The 24,241-nt window shown below is 35.5% G+C and overlaps 1 protein-coding gene across 3 annotated transcripts in view; it reads left to right on the top strand.

The window, feature by feature from the left end:
* Positions 1–24,241, top strand: part of SCAF4 (SR-related CTD associated factor 4) — a 62,762-nt gene that overhangs the window by 22,585 nt on the left and 15,936 nt on the right. For 2 of the 3 annotated variants that reach the window (XM_077878970.1, XM_077878971.1), the window contains exons 3-19: positions 512–556; positions 2,217–2,378; positions 3,516–3,651; positions 3,967–4,106; positions 4,919–5,095; positions 9,658–9,830; positions 10,421–10,529; positions 12,102–12,266; positions 12,784–12,869; positions 13,525–13,715; positions 14,842–14,942; positions 15,372–15,485; positions 16,651–16,807; positions 18,192–18,349; positions 20,086–20,251; positions 20,334–20,420; positions 20,573–20,764. In XM_077878970.1, the coding sequence (XP_077735096.1) occupies positions 512–556; positions 2,217–2,378; positions 3,516–3,651; positions 3,967–4,106; positions 4,919–5,095; positions 9,658–9,830; positions 10,421–10,529; positions 12,102–12,266; positions 12,784–12,869; positions 13,525–13,715; positions 14,842–14,942; positions 15,372–15,485; positions 16,651–16,807; positions 18,192–18,349; positions 20,086–20,251; positions 20,334–20,420; positions 20,573–20,764 (2,359 nt within the window). The remainder of the gene's footprint in view (positions 1–511; positions 557–2,216; positions 2,379–3,515; positions 3,652–3,966; positions 4,107–4,918; positions 5,096–9,657; positions 9,831–10,420; positions 10,530–12,101; positions 12,267–12,783; positions 12,870–13,524; positions 13,716–14,841; positions 14,943–15,371; positions 15,486–16,650; positions 16,808–18,191; positions 18,350–20,085; positions 20,252–20,333; positions 20,421–20,572; positions 20,765–24,241) is intronic. The other variant, XM_077878972.1, reaches the window with a different exon arrangement.

The raw sequence follows: 24,241 nt of genomic DNA, 5'->3' as shown, positions 1-24,241 counted from the left end.
GTGTGTGTCAGAAAATTGAATTAACAGAAGTAGACAGGAGAATGAAAAGGGTTTTTTTCCTTTGTTTTACTTAATTCTTGTCATAAATCAGCCGAGTATTTGCCTCATATATTTAGAAAAAAGAAAAAAAGCTTAGGCTCCATGAAGTTAAATGTTTTCCTCAAGATCACACCTTAAATAAGTGACTCATATTAGAAACTGCATTATTTAGTTCCAGTTCCACTGTTTTTATCCCTTTTGTAAAGTTGTCTGATACACTGCTTTATTAAGGATTACTGATTAAGAATCTAAGAAAAAGACCTCCTTTTTGGAGGGATTTTTGTAATTTCTGTTTTGGTTCTCTTTAATTTATGATTCACTTATTGACAAGGGATTGTCATGGGTCATTCGGTATTATCTTGAGAATTACTCAGATTGTGCAAATTATAAGGTTTTAAGTATTTTCTAATACCATTACTGAAAATGTAGAAGTATATAAATTGTACAGTAATTTTCTTCTAATTTTTTTCAGCTTTATAAGCATGTAGTTCAAATAGTAGAAAAGTTCATCAAAAAGGTAACTATCCATTTTATTAGTATCTCATTTTAGTTATGATCAATATTTGTAATTTACTTTGTAAATTGTAAATTTGCATGCTTGCTTCTAAAGCCACTCTACAAAGAAAGTTGTCAGTAGATGTTCTTTTTAATTACTCAGGTTTGTATTTTTAACAAACGTTTATAGCAGTTCTTTTGATTGAGCACTTAGTCTGAGGTAGGCACTCAAGTTTCCTGTGTACTTGACACGACTCTTCCCTGAGCTTGATGTGCCTCCTCTGCTATTTGCTCTACTTTGTTGACCTTTAACTCATCTTGAAGTATTTCAAATGAAATCACTTTGTAAAGCTTTTCCAGCTTTTCCCTGCTTCTATCATAAATCATTTTTCAGTTTTGCAGTTGTATCTGGTTTTATAACCATGTGATTAGCACACATCTGTCTTGTCAGGTTTATACATCTGTCCTCTCCCCCCATGCTGGAGCTGTGCCATGTAGTACATACCAATACATGTGTGTAACATTGTCTTTGATCCATGGCCTTTGACTACTAGCTGAGAGGTAGGAGTTAGGAGTCCCAACAGACCAAAAACATGATCAGTAGAAGCTTTCATAGTAGCAAATCAAAGTCCAAATAAGTAAAGTGGAAAAAATTTTAAAATACCTACATGCGACCACCCCAAATTACTCTTATATTTATGTTTGGATCTATTCTTTTTTTATTATATACACGTACGTTCATAAAAAAACCAATGACATTCGGATGCTTGGGTGGTTCAGTGATTGAGTCTGTCTGCCTTTGGTTCAGGGCATGATCCCAGGATCCTGGGATGGAGTCCCACATCGGGCTCCCTGCAGGGAGTCTGCTTCTCCATCTGCCTGTCTCTCTGCCTCCCTGTGTCTCATGAATAAATAAAATCTTAAAGAAAAGAACCTCACTGACATTGATAACCTACTTTTCCCACTGAATTTATCATAAAATGTCTACAAAAAATTCCATTGCATGATTGTTTCCACAATTTATTCAGTTCCTTTTGGACATTTCACTTCAGTGGCTGGCCTGGAAGAAAAAATTAGATGCATCTTAATTGTTTTCCTTACAATAAATTTCTTAATGTAGAATTGTTGGATCAAATAAGACTTTGCTTTTATTGCTAAATCATCATCCATAAAGGTTGTACCACCAGAAATGTATACAGGTGTGTGTTTCTCTTTTCTTTTTATCTTGTTAATTTGATAGACCAAAAATGATCTCTCCTTTTAGTTTTTCTTTTCTCTGGTACTGTACTTTAGTAGAATTAAAATTGATGTTAAAATGGTCTTCTTGATAATTTTAAAAATTATTTTTTTAAGCAGGATGAATTAGAGTAGAGAGTATCATAACAATTGGATTTGTGTGGACGTGGCTTAGGGATTGGTAAAGTAATGTTGATTCTGGGAAATTGTGGTGAGTTAGAGGGGTCAGAGAAAAGTAAAATACTGGGGGTCTGAAGTATCAAAAGAATTGGTAGTTTGGTACAGACCTGTGGGAAATTTGGTAAGCTAGCCAAGAAGAGCTAAATATTCGAGCAGTTTCTAAATGAAAACAGTCACTAGATACACAGAGTTTTATTTTAAAAAGGGAGATTAATGGATGTCAAATTGTGATTTTGCTTTTATTAACTTGCATCTTTATCTTGTAGTGTAAACCAGAGTACAAGGTTCCTGGATTATATGTAATCGACTCAATTGTACGACAGTCTCGTCATCAGTTTGGAACTGATAAAGATGTTTTTGGGCCAAGATTCTCTAAAAACATAACCGCCACATTCCAATATTTATATCTTTGTCCATCTGAAGATAAGGTATAGTTAATAATTTTTAAATTAAAACTTGTATTCTTATTTCTATATTTAAGCCTATTTAAATGTATATTTGAAAGAGAATTGTATGATGATCTTTGTGAACTTGAAACAAAGCCCAGCGTTTTCTGTTGTGAACATCTCATCTTTGTGTATTTTCTTGTGAAGTCCTTCAGGAATTATGTACTGTTGAAAAAGGAGCTTTAAAAAAGACATTGTTGGAAAGACTTACTTGTAATTGAGTGATAAATTCTGCCATAGAGAAAGGCAGTACTCGTATTGTTGCTTATTTCAGAAGGAAGGGACCAATAATTGATGGCTTTCCCCACCATTTTGAGAGGCTGTAGCATAAATGTTATTCATTAACAATCAGACTACAGTATTTATTTCTTCATATTTATAGCTGATTTTATTATGTACTATATAAAGGTAGAAAAACATTAAAGACATAATAATTGAACTCCCAATAGGTGGGAGAAACACACTGCTAAATCTACTCTGAAGAATGAAGAATAAAGACATTTACAGGAAACAGTGTATAAATTTGAATGTTGTGGATTCTGTATTTATATTCTTGGAGGAGTGTTCTTGTGGGAAAAAATATACAAAAGTTAATTTGTTGATTAGGACATAAGGATTATTCCCATGAATAACACGTCTTCTCTGTATCTTCTTCATATGTACTGGTCTGTAAAGCAACTTACCTATCTGTTATAGACCAGTTTCTTAAATATTTTAACTGTTAAAATCATCCTGAAGAAATTCTTCTTCACTTCATTTACTTTTGTTAAGATACTATTTTTGTCAGTGATGGTATTTCTTTGTAATCATAAATATAATGAAAACTTGAAATAACAATTTTTTATTCTATTTGTTTTGATTAGGTTGTATTTCTTTTCTGTTTCCTCTCCTTTGTTTCCCCCTTCTTTGTTTTTTACTCCAGTTTATACTACTAAAGAAAGGCTGATTTAGAGCAGTTTAACCGGTTGTAATTCTAAAAATAAATTTATTTTTTCTGTTTATGAAGTGGACTTAGCATGGAAATACTAGCTTAGTGATTTATTTCTTTTTTAGTTAAAGGTATAATACATTATTTATGCAAATATTAATTGTATATTCATGTTTTGTTGCACATAACAGAGCAAAATAGTTCGTGTACTGAACCTTTGGCAAAAAAATGGAGTATTCAAAATTGAAATTATCCAGCCCCTTTTGGACATGGCTGCAGGAACCAGTAATGCTGCCCCAGTAGCAGAAAATGTTACGAATAATGAAGGTATGGCCAAGTATATCTGTGTACTTAGAGAATGGTATAACTTTGTACATGAGAAATTTTGGAGTCTTTTTATATTGGTGGAATTTTTCCATAAGAAGGAAATTTGAATTTATATCTTGGAAGGTATGGGTTTCTTTCCACAGTTCTTATTTCTAATAAAAATATGCTCTTTCATGTATTTGCTATAGTATCTTTATTTCTCCTATATGTTAAACTGAATGGAATATTACTTTAATAAAAAAGCTTAATGGAGTTTAAAAAGGAAAATTGGAAGATTAAAGTTTTCATAGATCTTAATGACCTTTTCTTATTTAGGTTCACCTCCACCTCCAGTTAAAGTTTCTTCTGAACCTCCCCAAGCCACTACAAACTCTGTACCAACTGTACCACAGTTGCCTAGCTCTGATGCTTTTGCTGCTGTGGCCCAGCTCTTTCAGACGACTCAAGGTCAACAGGTAAACTACCTATCTAAAGATTAATAAATTCCTTGCAGTTATGTGTACAATTGTCAGTTTTTATTTTCCATTTCTAACAAGTACATTTAAGGGAGGAAATATTTCTACTTTTCACCTAGAAAAACCTTCACTAGGAAGGTAATGGCATTGGATAACAGAGGAAATATGGGGGAGGTGAGAAATAAGGGAACCACACACTGAGCAGTAGCAATACCCCTGTGAAGAGAAGTTCAGAACTGCTGACTGGTTGGTATCGCTGCTCATGGTTCTAGCCTTTCAGATTAACTTCAAAATTATTTGGATTGGAGATGATTTTTACATTATTCTAGAAAACATTTCTTTACCTTTGGAAAAGCTAAAGACCATTTCTCTTTTTGGCTGTCATTTTCTGGGGTGTCAGCTTACATTTTTAACCTTAAATGACACACATTGTATCCCTGATATTTACAAGAGACTTAACCTTTACTAAAAGATGTATTCTTGGGCAGCCCAGGTGGCTCAGCAGTTTAGCACTGCACTCAGCCCAGGGCGTGATTCTGGAGTCCCACGTCGGGCCCTCTGCATGGAGCCTGCTTCTCCCTCTGCCTGTGCCTCTGCCTCTGTGTGTGTGTGTGTGTGTGTGTGTGTGTGTGTGTGTGTCTCATGAATAAATAAGTAAAATCTTAAAAAAAAAAAAAAAGTATTCTTTTTCCAGTTTACTTTGTGCCTGTGCTATTTTGAGTCACCTTTAAGATTTTTTTTCCTAGTAAATAAACCTTTGATACAACGATTATACTTTGTTATGTTGCTTATCAGTTTTCCCATTCTTTAAGCTTCAGCAGATCCTTCAGACTTTTCAGCAGCCTCCAAAACCACAGTCTCCAGCCATTGACAATGCTGTGATGGCTCAGGTCCAGGCTATCACAGCTCAGTTAAAGACAGCTCCTGCACAGCCACCTGAACAAAAAGCTGCTTTCCCCCCACCTGAGCAAAAAACTGCATTTGACAAGGTAGGCTTCTTATATAACCCACCTTAACTGTTTATACCACTCAACCTGGAATGTGGAAGTACTTCTCTATGTTCTGGGTTTTCATTTTGTTGTTTTGTGGTTTAAAAGATTTTCCCCCTTGACAACAAAACATTGGATTATTTTTCCTAGTTATAAATGTAATATGTACTCATTGCAAAAAATGTTCAATGAATAGGAAGTAGAAAAGTAAACAGGAGAGCTTTCACCATTAACCCCCAGACTTGGAGATGACTACTGTAAGTTTTTGCTGTATATCTCTTCTGGATTCACTTCCTGTTGATGTATTTTTATTTGGTCATAATATATGTGTAATATATAAATACATATACACAATCTTTTAACTTGCTTGTTTTGATCTTAATCTGCTTGTCTCTTTGTTGTCATTAAGGTTAATAGATCTATATTTTCACTGAGTGCTTATTATGAGGAGTATTCCATTGCATGTACACAGCACACAGTTTAGCCATTCCCCTACTGACAGACATTTAAGTTGCCTTTTGCTTTTTGCTCTTAGAACTTACTTACCATATGTATAAATTGAGTGTTTTGTTGGTTCAGTGTCTTCCAACTGGGTTGTTGGGCCCTAGGCATGTTTAAGGAGCTGCAACTAAGGATACAGATGTGCTGGATTTGCAGAGCTTCTTGTAGAAATGTTAACCCAGACCACTGTGTCTTAGCTGTTTTATGTCTTGTCTGTTTATTGGGCTTATGACTTTATAAAATCTCATTTCATTTTATCAGTCTCACTGCCAAAACCACAAAAGTTCGAAAACCCTAGAACTGTTAATCTTTTAGCTTTATCATCTCTAAAATGTTTTATTCTTTCCAGATTTTAAGATAAAATTTTATTACTGATAGTCCAAATTAAGAACCCATTTGGTAAATACTGGTTGTCATTATATCTTGGTGATTGCTGAACAACTACTGATTAAAAGAAGTTTGGATAAAATTTCAAGTAGATAAGGAATAATACTTACAAGAAAAAAACATAATACAGGAAGTTCTAAAGTAAAAAGAGAAGCAATTATCTGCTTGGAACAGATTTGTGTATGTTCTTTCAGAGTTTAGGAAAACTCTCCCCACATGTATTTTTTTATTTTGGTAGTTTTTTATTTTTGTTTTTTTGTGTTTATCTCTTCATTCCATCTGGAACCTATTTTAGAACTACGGGTTCAATATAGTTGAGTCTTTTTTTTTTTTTTTTTTTTCTTTTTAAGATTTTGCTTACTTATTCATGAGAGACACATAGAGAGAGAGGCAGAGACATAGACAGAGGGAGAAGCAGGCTCCATGCAGAGGAAGCCTGATGTGGGACTCGATCCCGGGACTCCAGGATCATGCCCTGAGCCAAAGGCAGACACTCAACCACTGAGGCACCCAGGCGTCCCAATATAGTTGAATCTTGAACTTTTTGGAAATAACCACTTCTCCCTCACTTTTTGTCATTAAATTTTAAATTCTCATTTGTTTCTGTCTGTGACATTTGGACTGTTGAGTCCCACTAATATATATTTTCTGCATCTTAACAACTTAAATACTTGAGGCTTATCTATGTGTTTTATATTTCATTTTCAAGTTTATCACACACACTGCTTCCATTTCAGACTCTATGGCATATGTATTAGTCTGTGTTCTCCAGGGGAAAAAAAAAAAAAACTCATTACACACACACTAGAGGGAAAGGGGAGAGAGAGAGATTGATTTCTAAGGAATTATTTGATGTAGTTGTGGAGGCTGGCAGATTGAAATTTGTAGGGCAGAAGGCAGGCTGGAAATTTAGGTAAGAGTTAACGTTGCAGTTTTGAGTCTGAATTCTACAGGGCAAGGTTTCTTTGTTGCTGTCTTGAGAGAATTCCTTCTTTAGGAAACCTAAGTCCTAACTAAGGCCTTTGGCTGAGTAGTTGAGGTCCACCCAAATTATGGAGGGCGTTTCTTTATTCAAATTCTGTTAATTTAAAAATAATAAATGTTAATCACATTTTTAAAAGACCTTCACAGGAACATCTACATGGATATTTGACCAAACAGCTAAGCACTGTAAGGTAGCCAAATTGATACAATTAACCATTACAACATATTTTTCAAGATGAACTTTAGCATAAATTTTAATATTTATAGATTAATTTAAGAAGTACCAAGAGCTTACACAGAATCTCTATTAAAATCTTTTTTCAAAAAAAATAAATAAAATAAAATCTTTTTTCATACAAGTGTTATGCGTTGATTGCATCATTTATTCCCAGAGTATTTAGTCATTTTTCATGTTCATTTCTTTTATCTTTTAAATGGTCATGACATTAAACACTTAGTTTTCTAGTTGATGTTCTCAGATTTCTGGAAAGCTACTAAATATGACTTTTCCTCTTCAATATCTATGCCTGTTTCTTTTTCTTAATGTACTGGGGGCTAGGACTTCCAAAAATGTTGAATAACAACCAAAAAAGTTGAATAACAATAATGCTGATGGAATCCTTTCGTTGTTGTTTTTAATTTGAATTGTAATTCCTCTATTTTACCTCAAGTGAGTTGGTTGGTCAGTGTTTGTCAGTTATGTGAAATTTAGAAAAGTAAAATCTTTGCTTTTCCTGTGAGTAAAAGGTCTGTTTTAAGCTAGTAGAACAGCTTGATTGGAAACAATTCATTTAGGCTGCTTCCTAGATGTTCAGTTTCCTAAAAAGCAAAAAAATGTCTTTTTAGATCTCAGTTTAATTTTGTGATTGCTTCAAATCATTTTCCAAAGCAATAGGTAGAAATCCAAAAACTTTAAAGAACATATCCATAGATGATAAATGTCAAAGACCAAAGGTTTTGCTTTTTTTTTAGACAATCTAAATCTGAGCTTTAATTTTGACTCCTGTCACTGACTCTGTCTTGATGCTGAGTTACTTATATATTCAGTGTGCAGCACTGTAAAGTAGTGATGGTAATGCCTACACTTAACTGTTGCTGTGAGGGCTAGATATGCCAGTGTATGTAAAACAACAAGGTGTCTGCCTGGGTCATAATCAGATCGCTCAGTTACAATAACTTAATGACATGACCTAGAATTACAAAGAAAAAGTGTTGTCCAAGAAGGAGACTTACTTACTTACTTACTTACTTTCTTTCTTTCTTTCTTTCTTTCTTTCTTTCTTTCTTTCTTCCTTCCTTCCTTCCTTCCTTCCTTCCTTCCTTCCTTCCTTCCTTCCTTTTCCTTTTCCTTTTCCTTTTCCTTTTCCTTTTCCTTTTCCTTTTCCTTTCCTCCTTTCTTTCTTTTCTTTTTTTTGACTTTCCTTTCTAATTTAGGAACCTGTTGTCCAGTAAAGTAGAATCATAATTTCTAGACAGAACAACGTAAGTTTAGGAATTTGAAGTTGAAAATCTATGGCCAGAATGGGCACAGCTTGAGGGAAAAGACTGCTTGTTGAATGCCAGGGACTGAGAGTTTTGAAGTAGTGTCCACATCCTAGTTTCTACCATTTGCTGACTTTGCAGCTCTAGTAATGTTTCTTAATCACCTGGTCCTTAGATTCCTTGTCTGTAAAAAGAAGAAACTGTATCTAAACTTCGTCTATGTTGCAGGCTTGTGTGATGAAATAGCATATGTAGGTATTTAAACACAGTAGGTAGTAATAGAAGTAGTAGTAGGTGTTTGTAGTGTTCCCTTCCTCCCTTTCTGAACAGAGGTCATCTTATTTTTAAATGACTCTTCTTCCAGACACGTGATCTTGTGAAGTGCTGGGGTTTCCTCCCTCCCTCCCTCCCTCCCTCCCTCCCTCTCCTCCCTCTCCTCCCTCTCCTCCTTGTTTCTGGTAATCTGACATGAGCTGTGAAGTCCTAAGGAAGAAACTAGAGCCCAGGTAGTAAGTTTTTCATGTCCCTGTCTATGCCATTCTTTTTTTTTTTTTGGTCCTCTCAGTATGTTTTTGAGCAACCAGCATACAGACATTTTTCTTTAGGCATTTATAGTGATTAATTAGATAAGATGGTCTTGGTACATTTTACAGTTAACTGAAAATGTATACCCATTTTCATGCATGCAAAGTTCCAAAAGTTTTTAGTGTGTAAAAGAGAGTATTTTCATATTTATATTGCTAAATTAACAAAATAACCATACACAAAATAATCAGAAAGAAAATACTGCTCTTCTAATTGGTGAAGAAAAGCAGAATAAAAAAATCTTTTTCAGATGGCATTTATGTGGCAGTGGTTTGTCTGTGAACCAAGATCCTAAGAGGCAAGTGGGAACGTGAGATGGTATATGACAGTGTGCTGGATCACAGATGTTAGGAAACATCCCTTGTTTTTATCAGTCTTGTGTAGTGTATCCGAATCCCAATTTTTAAATTTTTTTTTTTTTTTTTTTTTTTTAAGATTTGAGATTATGGGGGTTAGGCAGAGAAAGATGCAGACTTTTCACAGAGCGGGGAGCCCAACACAGGGCTCAATCCCAGGACCCCAGGATCATGACCTTAGCTGAAAAGGCAGACACCTAACTGACTGAGCCACCCAGGCATGTCCCCCCACATACCAGTTTTAAAATATTGATATACCTATTCCAGAAGCTACTTGATAGATTTGATTATGATGATGAACCAGAAGCTGTGGAAGAATCAAAGAAGGAAGATGCCGCCGCCACTGCCACCGCCACACCTACTGTGGCGGTTGCTCCTCCAGCGCCCACCGCCACCGCGCCCACCACCACACCTGCCGCTTCCCCTCCACAGGCACCCTTGTAAGTTTCTTTCCTGCGCTCCTCAGTGGGTACAGAGTTTGGGAATCATTATAAGGTATAACACAAGTGCATTTGACCCTTGCACAGCATGGTGGTTAGTTAGGTGTGCCAGCCTGCCCAGAATTGAAAACCCACATCATAACTTTTGGCTCCCCAAAACATAGCCTACTGTTCACCAGAGGCCGAACCTGTACACAGCTTGTATATGTATTAACATACTGTGTTCCAATAAAGTAAGCTAGGAAAAAAAAAATGTTAAGACAATAATGGAGGAGAAAATATATTTATAATACTGTACTATATCCAAAAAAATGTGTGTAAGTGGACTCACATAGTCATTGTTTTTTAAAATTATGATACGGTCTTCACTTGAATGGGGAGGAGATCCTACCAGATTTATAGTTAAAAATGGCTTTTATTTTGGGAACAATGGTAAATGTATAAATCAGTGTAGGCAAGTACATGATTCAGTAAGATACTGATTATTAATGACTTCTGAACAACACATTCTTAATGTCTCTGGTATAAAAATGTGGCTTAGAATCTTATGTGTTTTTGAATGGATAAAAAGATTGCTCATCTTTTTTTAGTGGGTTTCCTGGAGATGGCATGCAGCAGCCAGCATATACACAACATCAAAATATGGATCAGTTTCAGCCTCGAATTATGGCAATACAGCAGGATCCAGTGCACCATCAGGTATACACATTTTTCTTGCCGCTGAGTTTTAAAGTGAAAATCTATTCATTAGAGCATATGGATTGCACTTCACAGACCATTATATTTAGCTGTGTGTTTGGCTAAGTAGTACTGCAGCTGCAATCAAAGCTGTTGAGTATATAATTGATTTGAGTTTTTTTTTTAAAGCTTTAATTAAAACAAGCATACTAAATATTACATGCTTGTAATTTAATAATAGGTGTTTTTGTTAAAATCATTTAGAGATTATAGTTCTGTTTCAGGGACCTGGCTTGCTTAATGGTGTAGCTCTTTCTCTCTTGTGTTGAGCCTTTTTTGGTGTAAATGTTGAGATGCTGAAGAGGGTTTTTAGTTCTCAGCATTCAGGAATATGGTTTGTGAAATCTGCAGTGAAAGGAACAAAGTACTCTGGATAACCTCAAGTTAGTAAGGGTTTGTTTTTTGGGTTTATTTCAGCAGATCTTCTATTTAGAATTTCCTAAACTTGACTACACAGCTAAATTATAGAGGTATAGGGATCCACTACTGTAGTCAAATCTAAAGAATCTGTATTAAAATTCTGTAGATTCTCTTTTATAACCAGCCTTGGGAAATAACTACTTCATAGTCTTGGTTTAGAAAGAGTTCTCAGAAATCTCTTCAGAGCATATTCATCTTCTTATGTGTATTATGTTTGGTCCATTCTGTAATTTGCTAACAGGAAGTTAATACTGTGATTTTAATGACTTATTGATGAATGAAGTTTGGGAAGTCTTTTATAAGCTTGTTTAAAATATGTTTAACAGTTACTGAAAGCTTATAAATAAATTAGAAAGAATACTTTGTGACAATAATTACACTTCTTTAAAGATTTTATTTATTTGCAAGAACGAGAGAGCATGAGCGTAGGGGAGGGACATGGGGGTGGAGGGAAGAGAAGCAGGCTCTCATTGAGCAAGGAGCTCAACATAGGGCTGACACAGGGCTTGATTCCAGGACCCTGAAATCATGACCTGAGCCGAAGGCAGACGCTTAACCGACTGAGTCACCCAGGGACCCCTGTAATTATACTTTTAATATTGTCAGTATTGGAATGGCACATGCAGAAATGTGTTATGTTGTGGTTTATTATTAGGGTATTCTAAACCCTAAAAGTAGGCATGTTAATTGAAACTCCCCTTGGAATTTTTAAAAAGTATGAACCTGTACATCAGTGCCACTCTACCTCCCAAAAGGCCTTTGAAGTTGAAGGGAGACAGTTTGCAATGCAGTACTTCTCTGACTTTTAGTCTGTCACATTGTTCCTCATATAAATGCAATTGTCTTTAAATATATAAAGTCAAGCCTGTGTATTCATAATTTAAAAAATAAGTTATAGGATTTTTAGCCTGTGTACTTAGATATGTAACAGTTCTTCAAATATATATTATACCTATGGAAATGGTTAATCATTGGGTGTCACTACATAGTTTTTCCTTGATCAAATTTATTGAAGATATTTTAGTTTTATATCCAGTAACTAAGGATTTTTCGTAATTATTTTTGATATCTGTTATTTAAAATCTACTCACACACTTTCTTAAAAAACAAAAGGTTCCACTTCCTCCTAATGGACAGATGCCAGGATTTGGCCTTCTTCCTACACCTCCATTTCCTCCCATGGCTCAGTCTGTGATTCCTCCAACTCCACCCGTGCAGCAGCCTTTCCAAGCTTCTTTCCAGGCACAAAATGAACCACTTACACAGAAGGCACATCAGGTAAAACTTTATTCTCAAATTGCTTTTCCTTGATTTAATGTACAGATTCCTGCCTGTTTGCTTGTGATCCTCATTTTTAAATGTGAAGAAAGTTTGTTCATTGGGCCACATATTCACCCTCTCTGTGCCTGAAGCATCTGAAAAGTGGTCGTATTAATAACACCCATTTCCATAGGATTCTGTGAGGACTGAGATAGAGTATAGAATGTTTAACCAATGCCTGGTTCACCACTGTAATCAATGGTTTAGTAACATTGTATGTAACCTCTATGAGTTTCTAGAAGTCAAGAAGTGTTTCTTCTAATTTTGTGAACCATATAAAAAAATTTTTCCTCACTGATGGGAAGCAGTCATTAAAGTAGTAATGTGGTGTCAAGCAAGTAGAAAAAAATTGTCAAGGCAAGAGATTTGTAATTTAACTTTTTTTAGATTTTGTTGTCATCTTGCCTCTCTAATTTCCGGTTTTCTCATTTAATGATGTGTGGTTGTTTTTGTTTTTTGTTTTTTATTTTTAAAGGAAATGGAAGTAGAACAGCCTTGTATTCAAGAGGTTAAGCGGCACATGTCTGATAACAGAAAGTCAAGATCTAGGTCAGCATCCAGGTAATTGATAAAAAATGTTTTTCCAATCCTGTATGTTTTAGGAGACATTAAAATGAAAATGGGATTATTTTTAGATACACAGTGTTAATAACATTTGGTATATTTGTATGTCTGTATGTGTAGAGTGGGAGTAGAAGTAGTTCTGTAAAAAACTAAGGTCAGTCATCTTACCCATGCTTTTCCCCTTGAGTTGCTCCAATGTCTGTATGCATGTATACTTAAAATGATAGAAACTATGTATTCAAAGTTGCTTTACAAGCTTATCAGCCAACAACAGTGAAAAGGTAATTAGTAATACTATAATCATAATATTTTTAGTTGTTGCAGAAAAGAAGTTAACTGAAAAAATAGATACCAATAAGCAATTTTTCTCAATGATGACAGCTTCTTAAACTCCCAAGTACATAATTAACCATAGTGTGGAGTTATCAAAGATGAGAGACACTTAAAAGTTAGCAACCTCATTTAAAATACATGCATGCTTTTTAACTTACAACATATAAAAATTTTTTAACAAATTCTCTGCTATTGAATTATTACATATCCAAACATTAAACTACCTAGTTAACATTTTTTCTTTCTCAGATTAATACCTGCTTACATTTTCAGTTTTTTCTCTATGTTCTATCCATTCTCCACCTCATGAAAATGTTAGGTCACCAAAAAGAAGGCGATCTCGATCTGGCTCTAGATCTCGAAGGTCCCGTCATCGACGTTCTCGATCTCGGTCCAGAGATAGACGCCGGCATTCTCCTAGATCTCGGTCCCAAGAAAGGCGAGATCGAGAAAAAGAAAGAGAACGCCGACAAAAAGGGCTTCCTCAAATCAAACCAGAAACTGCGAGTGGTAAATTAACCTTTACATTCAAACTTGAATTATTTTTTTCATGTCCTGGGTTTAAAATGTTTTATAACTGTTAGTAAAATAAAGCTTTATTAAAAAAAATAATAATAAAGCTTTATTGTCTCTTGTTTGTGCTTTGGGGTACACCCTTGAATTTGCTTTGATGGTTAAGCTAGATGTAAGGCAGTAATAAGGAGTGAACCAAACAGTGGTAAGGAATAAAGTAATGTCTTGAATTTAATGTATGAAATGGAAAGCAATTAACTAGTTCTCCTATACATAATGGAGAAATTTTATTTTTTTCCAGATTAACTTTTATAAAGATTTAGCTTACAGAATATATTAGCTTGCATTATCTCCTGAATCTCATCATGTATTTAAAATTTAATAAGGTATGTTATATTATTGAGATTTACTAGTTATTATTGAAGTAGTTGTTATAGTTATTATTGAAATTTTAATCTGTAATGCAAGTAGAGCATATGTAAAGCCTCTGATTCCAGGAGGCTTATTACCTAGGACACAGCATAAGAGAAAAACCATTCAGGTATGCTTGGTAGTCTGTAAGGGACAGTGGTATTAGTGGAGAAAAGTGTGGGCTGGTTGTTGATTGAGAGAGTTGGGATTAGGTCTTCTGCTGCTCACTTGCCAAGGGTGACCTTGGGCAGATTATTGCACCTCTGGCCCGAGTTTTCATAGATGAAGTCTTTAGATCTGTCCACAAATGAGCCAGATTTTTTCAACTCTTACGTTGTTCACTATCCTATTCCATTTATGGAAGTACTACCACAGTTTTGTTTTGTTTTTCATTCATGAGAGACAGAGAGAGGCAGAGACACACAGGCAGAGGGAGAAGCAGGCTCCATGCAAGGAGCCCGATGTGGGACTTGATACCGGGACTCCAGGATCATGCCCTGGGCTGAAGGCAGGTGCTAAACCACTGAGCCACCCAGGCGTTCCCCACAGTTTTTTAGAATGTTTTTAGTTGTATATAGGATTTACAACTTAACCTTATAGTATCATGTGACTTGTGCTTTTTTTTTTCTGCAGTGGTTTTCTTTTTATTGTACAAAGTTACAGTGCTTATTACCACATATGTATATATTTATGATTATAATTTTATTTTAAGTTTGTAGCACTACACTCTGGGTGGGACAGCTGGACAAAAGGACTACTCAACAGGATGTTGCCAGTCTCCTAGAAGAGTTTGGTCCAATTGAATCAATTAATGTGAGTGTTTATTAAATTATGTAATGACAGTGGACAGGTGTGATTAATGTCATTTTATGAAATTAAGAAGTTGAGACCCAAGCTACATTTGCCCAGCTTTGTAGAAGATGTGGCTAGTGTAGGTGTTGAGTCCATATTTAGAATTCTCTATTTAACCGCATTTCTTAGGTAACCAAGTTTAATTTGAAACCCTTTTCTAGAAAACTATATTAACAAAGCTTGGAGAACTGTAAGTTTATTAAAAATTGGCAGTTGAGACCAAACTTGAATTGCCAGTTTAGGATAAGTTAACTTCGGATTATAGAACCTGTCTTGGTGTGGGGTGGGGAGAGGGGGGCAGGAGAGTGGGGGTTGTTGGAACTGGTTATTATTTATTCTATTGCTCTTTGGTTTTGTTATATTTTATAATATTAAAATGTTTTGGAGCAGATGATTCCTCCCAGAGGTTGTGCCTATATTGTTATGGTTCATAGGCAAGATGCTTATCGTGCCCTGCAGAAACTGAGCCGAGGAAACTATAAAGTGAACCAGAAATCCATAAAGGTACAGTTTTATACCTTATAATTCATTTTTTAAAAATTTTAACACATAATATTTTTTTTTTTTTTTAACACATAATATTGCTTGGCTTTCTAAAAACTAATTTTGGACACTGAGGTATTTCCTATGTATCTTTTTTAAAGAGGTTATCTCCTAAATGTTAACATTTTAAATGTTAGGTTCTTGTGGAATTTCATTTTTTAACAAAAAATGGAGGTAGGTTCATCAAGGTATTTTTATTTGTGCTTTAATATAATGTATTTTTTTTTTAAGATTTTATTTATTTATTCATGAGTGACACAGAGAGAGAGGCAGAGACACAGGCAGAGAGAGAAGCAGGCTCCATGCAGGGAGCCTGATGTGGGACTTGATCCCGGGTCTCCAGGATCACACCCTGGGCTGCAGGCGGCATTAAACCGCTGCACCACTGGGGCTGCCCAATATAATGTCTTTTAGTAAAGTATTTTGTCATTCAAGATTTCTTGGATTTTATACGTCTTGAACATTTTTTAAAGTTTTATTTAAGTAATCTCTATGCCTAATGTGGGGCTTTTAAGTCACGACCCCGAGATTGAGAGTCACATGCTCTTCCAGTTGAGCCAGCCAGGTGCTTCTGGATTTTATACATTTTTAAAGTTTGCTATCTCATTCTTAGAATAAGCTATTTAAAATACTCACTGGGATAGAGAAAAAGATATAGGTACATGGATATTCTTCCATTAGGGGCCAGAGTCTACATTTCCTCAGTGTCATAACACTCTGCTCTACCCTTTGATTGCACTGCAAAAGGATTTTTGTCTGATCTTATATAAATTCTAAGCTACCCAAGACTTTGGGACGTGGTCCCCAGTATGCTGGGCTGTGCAGGGAACTTCATTTGGCCTCTTCCTGATAACATTATTTTCCTTTTCTCTAAGTTTTATTTTGGCTAATTGAGAAGTGAGTGATTGGAGGAGTGGATAAGGGGGGTAATGCTGGTTAAATTCGCACAAAGTAGGAGAAAAGGTCAACCAGTTTCCTCACGTCAAAGTGAAATCTGGGGATAGTGAGGCCAGATTGCTTTGCTCTTTTGGTCAGGTCTGAGTGATTAGAAATGTGAGGAACAGTTAACTCTCAAAACTGATGTTCTCCTTTCCTTTCTTTTTATATTTAACTATTGGTGCTGTAGATTGCCTGGGCTTTGAACAAAGGAATAAAGGCAGATTATAAGCAGTATTGGGATGTAGAACTGGGTGTTACTTATATTCCATGGGACAAAGTCAAGCCTGAAGAACTGGAGAGTTTTTGTGAAGGAGGGATGTTGGACAGTGATACACTTAATCCAGGTAAAGCAGTATTTAATTTCTCTTAAGATTCATCTATTTTCTTGATTGTACATATGAAAAATGTACTTCACAATAGGAAGTGATTTTTGAGATTTCTCAAGTAACCACTATGTGCCAGTCTCTCCATTAAAAACTGAGGAAACAATGGTAAATAAGACAGATACAGTCTTTGCCCTTAATACAACTTCTATTTAGTATGATAAATTCAGACATAAATAATACTAATTGTGTTAATCATTATAGTGTAAATAGATCTTAAGTAGGATTTTTCACTGTGAAAATCTCTAATGTATCAAATGAGTCAAAGTGAACATTACTGGTACTGTGTTTTAATTCAGTGCTTCATAGTAATTTCTTTGAAAGCCTTTAAATGTTCAGAGAAGCAGTCGAGAGTAAATATGTATAGTTACTTGTGGCCTGAATATTAAAAATGCCAAATTGACAGACAGTAGGATTATAGTGGGGAAAACAGCAGGTGTGGGCATGACCTGGAGATCGATAGAGAGGTGGACAAGGAGGAGTGCAGGGTGATATGGCAAAAGAGAGTAAGTGATTAAAGGAGTTTCAAGCAAACGGAGTTGGTTCGAGAGCCAGAAAGTAGTGGAACAATGCTGGGCCATTCCCATACCTTGATCTCTTTCCGCATAGTGCGTGATGCTTTCACTTAAGGGTAGGGTAAGGTTTCTGTTCAGGCATAGATATCAAGACTCTCCTGTGTGTCAAGCTTTCTATGAGAGTAAAAAGAACCTTACTCCTCCCTCCCGGAATTTTTAATCCAGACAGTACACTATTGTGGTTAAGACCATAGATTCAAGCCAGATAAGTATATATTGAGTCCCGTTTCTGCCACTTATTGGTATGTGACCTTGTTTTCCTTGATTTCCAAATTGTTTTCCTCATATATAAAATGGGAGTAATAATGGAACCTACTTATAGATGGTTAGGAGAATTCACTGAATTAATACATATATATATAATACTTAGGTAAAAGAATACCTACCAATTGTGTGACAGGCAAAATTGGCATTCTTTTGCTTGTTATTGTTCATTCGTTTAAATAATTAATATTTGTAAGCATAGGAATTTCTTTTTTTAAAAAATTTTATTTATTTATTCATGAGAGACAGAGAGAGGCAGGCAGAGGGAGAAGCAGGCTTCATGCAGGAAGCCTGATGTAGGAGTCGATCCCGGGTCTCTAGGATCACGCCCTGGGCTGGAGGCGGTGCTAAACCGCTAAGCCACCTGGGCTGCCCCATAGGTATTTCTTTAATAATAATCATGCTGCTGGTTTTTATATAATCAGCATTTAAAAAATGATTTCTAGATTTAAAATATAAACTGAAAATGCTAAATTTGTATTGTTAAATTTCTTTAACTCTCATAGATTGGAAAGGAATTCCCAAGAAGCATGAAAATGAAGTTGCTCAAAATGGAGGGGCAGAAACCTCACATACAGAACCAGTATCACCCATACCTAAACCTTTACCAGTGCCTGTCCCTCCTATTCCTGTTCCTGCACCTATAACAGTGCCACCTCCACAGGTAAGAATATTTGGAGCACTATTTAAACTTGTGTCTGAAAGATAAACCTTTCTGAAACTTAGATGTATGTCTAGATTAATGTTCAAAGACATGAGTACATAAATGTGCATATTCATATTTTAGTGTGTTGAACTTAACTGTTTATAAACTCAACATATTTTTTCATAAACAATAAAATCAAAATAAATTCATATTGCCTTACATCTATCTAGATTATTCATTGTGTTTCAGACTTGAGGTGCAAACCTAATAGCATTTTTTATATTCGTCTTCCTCTTGTTTTCTTTTATTGGATCTCTATATTCTTCGGGGACTTTTATGTTCTGAGGAGACTTGAAAAGTATTTATCCCAGTAAGCCCGTTTTGAGGGGAAAAGAGGTGTTTTTTGAGAATTTCTTAATTTTCAATTTGTGGTGCTATCATGAAATTTTTAAATAAATGGCCATTTAACATGAAGGTATATTTTTAAACCTCTGCTATCTGGTCAGTGTGTTACTTCAGAGGAGAGAATCTGGATTCTGACAGAACATAGTTTGAATCCCAGCTCCACTGTTCATTTTCTACATTTGCTCCAAAGGTGACTTTGGGCAAGTCACCTAATCTAAGTTTTAATTTCCTATCTATAAATGCACAGAATCCCTTTTCTTTCTTGGCTTTGGCTCTGGTGTTCCTAGGTCAGAGCTGTTGTGGGGATTAAATGAGATAACGTATGTTAAATACTCAGCATGTTTCCTGTACCTTTTTTCACTTTTTTCAGATTAAATCTGAATCAGATAAATCTGAGCTATCACAAAAGTGGGTTGCCTCGCCCCTTGATTTTCCCTGTGTAAGGAGAAAATTCTATGCTTTGATACATTAGTTGTCATATTTTATAAACTTGATTTCCTACATTGGCAATTTTTTTTTTTTTTTTTTGGCAAATTCTTTAATTGATCTTTTGGACATGCCCATCCAGCACAGGCTCTAAATAAGATTCAATGTATAGCATCACTCATTTAAAGAAATCTGACTAATGCATTAAATTTGATCCTCTCTCTTTTTTTTTTTTTTTTTTTTTTTTAATAGCAACATTTTTGGGGTGTTTAAGTGACAGGCACTAGCACTTAACATGTATTATCTCTTTAATCCAAATAACATACCTCAGGGTCACAAAGCTAGTTAAAAGGGGAGAAGGTGGGATCCCTGGGTGGCGCAGCAGTTTGGCGCCTGCCTTTGGCTCAGGGCGCGATCCTGGAGACCCGGGATCGAATCCCACGTCGGGCTCCCGGTGCATGGGGCCTGCTTGTCCCTCTGCCTGTGTCTCTGCCTCTCTCTGTCTCTCTGTGACTATCATGAATAAATAAAAATTAAAAAATAAAAATAAAATAAAAAGGGGAGGAGGTAGAGAATCTGTGATCTTAAGCACTGTAAATTGCCAGGTAGCTTTTAGAGTTGCATTTCTCACACTTACCTTTACCATGGAACTTTTTTTTTTTTTGTGGATTTTTTAACATACCATATTCTCAGAACACCAGTCGATGCTCATGAGATAAAATGTGAATTTGCTGTCATAGAGTAGTGAACAAAAATTTGAATTCTGTTATTTATAGTGGGCAGTAATTACCATCTGTTATTATATAAATGTATTCACACAATAAGCACAATTTTAGAAATAACTTTTTTAACAAGATCTTTTCTTCATCTCCATTTACCATATGGATGGGAACATGTCTTCATTATTTTTTCTTTGTCTTCAGGTCCCACCACATCAGCCTGGTCCTCCTGTAGTTGGTGCTCTTCAGCCGCCCACTTTCACACCTCCTTTGGGCATTCCCCCTCCTGGTTTTGGCCCTGGTGTTCCTCCTCCACCACCTCCTCCACCATTTTTGCGCCCAGGATTTAATCCGATGCATTTGCCACCAGGTACACTGAGTTGTTTAAGACGACATTTTTTTAGGGCCCAAAATAAGGTACACATCATAAATTGACTTTTTTCTCGTTCTAGGTTTCCTTCCTCCTGGACCCCCACCTCCTATAACTCCACCAGTATCTATTCCTCCTCCTCACACTCCACCAATAAGCATCCCAAACTGTAAGCATGTTTTTCCTTTGTGTTCACTCGTCCTCTTGGAGTTGGGAGTAGGAGGGAGAATGGACCAATATAGGGTGTATAGTATGGCAAAAGAATGTTGACTGGGGAGATAATTATTCAGCTTCACATGTTGATGTAATTATATTCCTTAGCTACTATCGCTGGTATAAATGAAGACACTACAAAAGACTTATCTATTGGAAATCCCATTCCAACAGTGGTGTCTGGGGCTAGAGGAAACGCCGAGTCTGGTGACAGTGTGAAAATGTATGGCTCTGCTGTGCCACCTGCTGCACCCACGAATCTGCCCACCCCTCCTGTAACCCAGCCTGTTTCACTTCTTGGTAAGTTAATTTTTTTATCAGTTTTTTTTCCCCCACCCAAGTTAGGTTTTTTTTTTTTTTTTTTTTAAATAATGCTAACTAACATTGATAAAATGTTCTGTGAGACTGATATTTTTCTTTGAGGAAGATCTTCCTCTTAAATATGTGCACTTGGTCTTTACCAAGAGTAGCCCAAGAGACAACCTCAAAGATGAAATCATGTTTGTTTGTCCTGAAGAAAAGTGTGGATTTGTACATCTTAATTTGGTATAGGAAAGTGATGAATCTCTGAGAAGGAATTGGTTACGAAGTCTGTGATTGATATAACCCCAGACATCCAGCTTTTTAAGAGATAGCACTTATTTGACAACTTAGAATTTTTTCCTGTCTGGACCAATTTTTATAAAACCCTGGGCTGTGGCAGCATTCTCTGTTGGCTAGCAAAGAAATTCTCTGATATATTGTAATAAAATGGCTTTATTGTCTGAGTGACAGTTGTACAGTCTGAGGCAATGCTTTCTCACCCCTCAATTTTCTCTTGCTAGCTTATCTGTTGTACTCTTTACCCACAATTTTACTATAATCAAGGGAAGTATGATTTAGATTGTTTACATCTTTTAAGAGGCTTTACCCTTGCTTGCTTGAATTATAAATGCTTATTTCATATACTTGTTACGGTGACCATCTTTTAAATAAATTACTGTATTTTGAAGTGGTTTTGCCAAGTATCATTAACACCTGATTCCCCTAATGGATAGTTAATTCATCCTCCGTATTATAACATTCTAGTCCTGTGAGCCCATTTTTTCTTTCAGAGGTATATGTATGTGCACATGTGTGCTTTCATAATCTTAGATTTTTTTTAAGGTGAGAAAGAGCACATTAGTTGCCTCTGAGATGTAGGACTATTGAACATTAGTTTGTGATGCAGGACTTTCACTTTCGCCTACACCTTTCAGTGCTGTTGGAAATTTTTACTTTGTGCATATACTACGTTTATAATAAAAATCAATTTGTTTTCAAATAGCATGCTGTCTTCTGACCTCTCTAAGACTGAGCTTAGTCTGATAATAAACTTGCTTTTTATTTCCCTTAGTACACAGACCTGGTAATGGTAAAAGAGGATTTGGGATTAAAATTTGTCACCAGTAATGTGGCAGTAGTCCTCATAATGATAAGAAGTAGTTTGTTTAATGAGGAAGTTGCTTAAGAGGTCTACACCATAATGAAAAATCATGTAGTAGAAGGAACATTGTTCTAGGAGCCAGGAAACCTTAAAGTCTTTGGATCTGTTTTGTTAGCATTTTGTTTTTCATATTTGTAATAAGATGATTGCATAGGAATCACAGAATCTGAGTTGGATAGTATTTTCTGATAGCCCCTTTCCTCCACCTCACACTGACACTCTGATTGTGAATTCTCTTTGTAATGAAATTTCCTAGTCTAGCATCCATGGATATTAGGTCACCTGAAACTCCTTACAAAATGGCATGCATTTGTGGTTTTTTTCTGGTGTTAGTAAATTTACTGAATGAAAGCTTTCTTCATCCTCAAGAGTTTAATAACCACTACTTTCAAATAACCTTGAAGAATAAGTAGCCTGCCTCTAATTTTTAACATTTAGGTCTTGAAGACTCTGCCCTTTACTTCTTATCACTACTGAGATGCATAATTTAAACTCTGCATCTAACATGTGAAACAAGATAAAGCACAGATCAAAAGTTGGTGACCTCGAAAAACAAACTTAGGAAGTTAAGCATTGCTAGAAAAATAATTATATTTCTTAGCATCTGTCATTACCTGACATCCCTCTTTGTATGTCTTTACTGCCTTCTCTCTCCCAAATACGTACTAGAATAGAATCTTCATGAGAGAGGGACATTTCTTACTTAAGTAAACAGATAGATGGATGGTTTTCAGTGCAGGGCTGTTATACTTCTGATGATGATCTTTGTCTATAACTTTCAAAATAAAATTTAGAAATTAAAGGCTGTCCTAAGTCTGGAAAGATCAAAATATGACATAAAAATGAAAACTGTTTTGTTAAAATAAGTACTTTTAACTAAAATAACAGTTGAGTTCCCGTCATGAGAAAGAAAACCTTTCATTTTCCTTCAATTAGAAATCTTGAATATCCCATAAATTTTTAGCTTTAGAGAAAGGAGACTTTTTAATGTGTGTGCAAATAAAGGAAGATTTATCCAAAAGAGGAATCACAGTTCCAGCATTTTGATTAAAAAATGCAGTAATCACATGTAATACTGCGGCACTGAGGATTACTAATTAGGTTGGGATATTGCTGATATGTTAACCAAGTAATAGAATATTAGAATTCTAAGATGCTTTCAACTTTTCTTCTTGGTGCTCTAATGTTTTCTCTTATGATAATAAAAAGAAATGCTATGCTGTACCAGAAAACTTTAAGCCTAGAAGATGATATGAAACTCCAGTTTCTTCATCTGTTTAAAAAAAAAAAAAAAGAATAAAAATGACACACCAGGGTGTTGTGATTCTGTGGGCTTATGTATATAAAACGACTGATGTGGGACCTGCCACAGGGTAGGCCATTGGTGATGGTAGGTGCTTATTACAGGTAAGGAGTGTCTTGGGTCATATTTGAAAAATCTAAACAAGAAGATCTATACTTTGTAATTCTCATTATAGTACTTTAGCTATGATTCATTTTAAACTGTTCTATTTGTTAGCAAAGGAAGCAAACTTTTTAGGGGAAAAAATGTATCTTGACATAGTTGACTCCTATATTTTCATGGTAGATTAGACCAAGTCAGAAATTCACACATATTCAAGTACTATCACTTGGCTTACTGAGGGAAGTACATGTTAGTCATAATGGTATTTCTTTGAAATAGCATAATATCTGTATTCTCACTCATGATACTCAGATAGTTTTCTTTCAAGGGAAGATGAACCTATCCTTGGGACTTAACTGAGTTCTTGGATCTTAATTTCTGAAACATGGCAAGAATGTTTTTAAAGTAGCAGGGGCCAAACAACTGTTCATCAGATCTCCCAAAATTCAGTAGTAAGGGATAAGCACTGGGTGTTATGCTATATGTTGGCAAATGGAACTCCCAATAAATTTTTTTTTTTTAATTCAGTAGTAAGGCCTGATGATATGGAGAAAAGGCAATGCAGTTCTGCAAGGATTGGCTTAAAGAATTTTCTGAATGATCAGATGTTAAGTGTGGTTAGTTTGGAATAGATGATTACCTGTTTATGGAATTGGGCTGAGCTACCACCACACTACCAAATTTGTAGAGAACTAAACCTCCGTCTTATAGAGATCCTGATTATTTTAGTAACTGGTAGTCTGAAAATATGAAGTTATATGATGCACAGTAATACTTCATTATCACTTAATTTTGAAGAAATCCATTCTTAGTGCCACACACTCCAAAACAGGACAGTGGTGGTTTCATAAAAGCTATTGGTAACAGTTGTTGATCATTTAGGAGAGAAGGAATATTAATGATAATA

The sequence above is a fragment of the Canis aureus genome, chromosome 30, assembly GCF_053574225.1.
Source record: "Canis aureus isolate CA01 chromosome 30, VMU_Caureus_v.1.0, whole genome shotgun sequence".
NCBI lineage: Eukaryota > Metazoa > Chordata > Mammalia > Carnivora > Canidae > Canis > Canis aureus.
The sequence above is the reverse complement of the archived record's forward strand: the minus strand, read 5'-3'. Positions and strand labels throughout refer to the sequence as shown.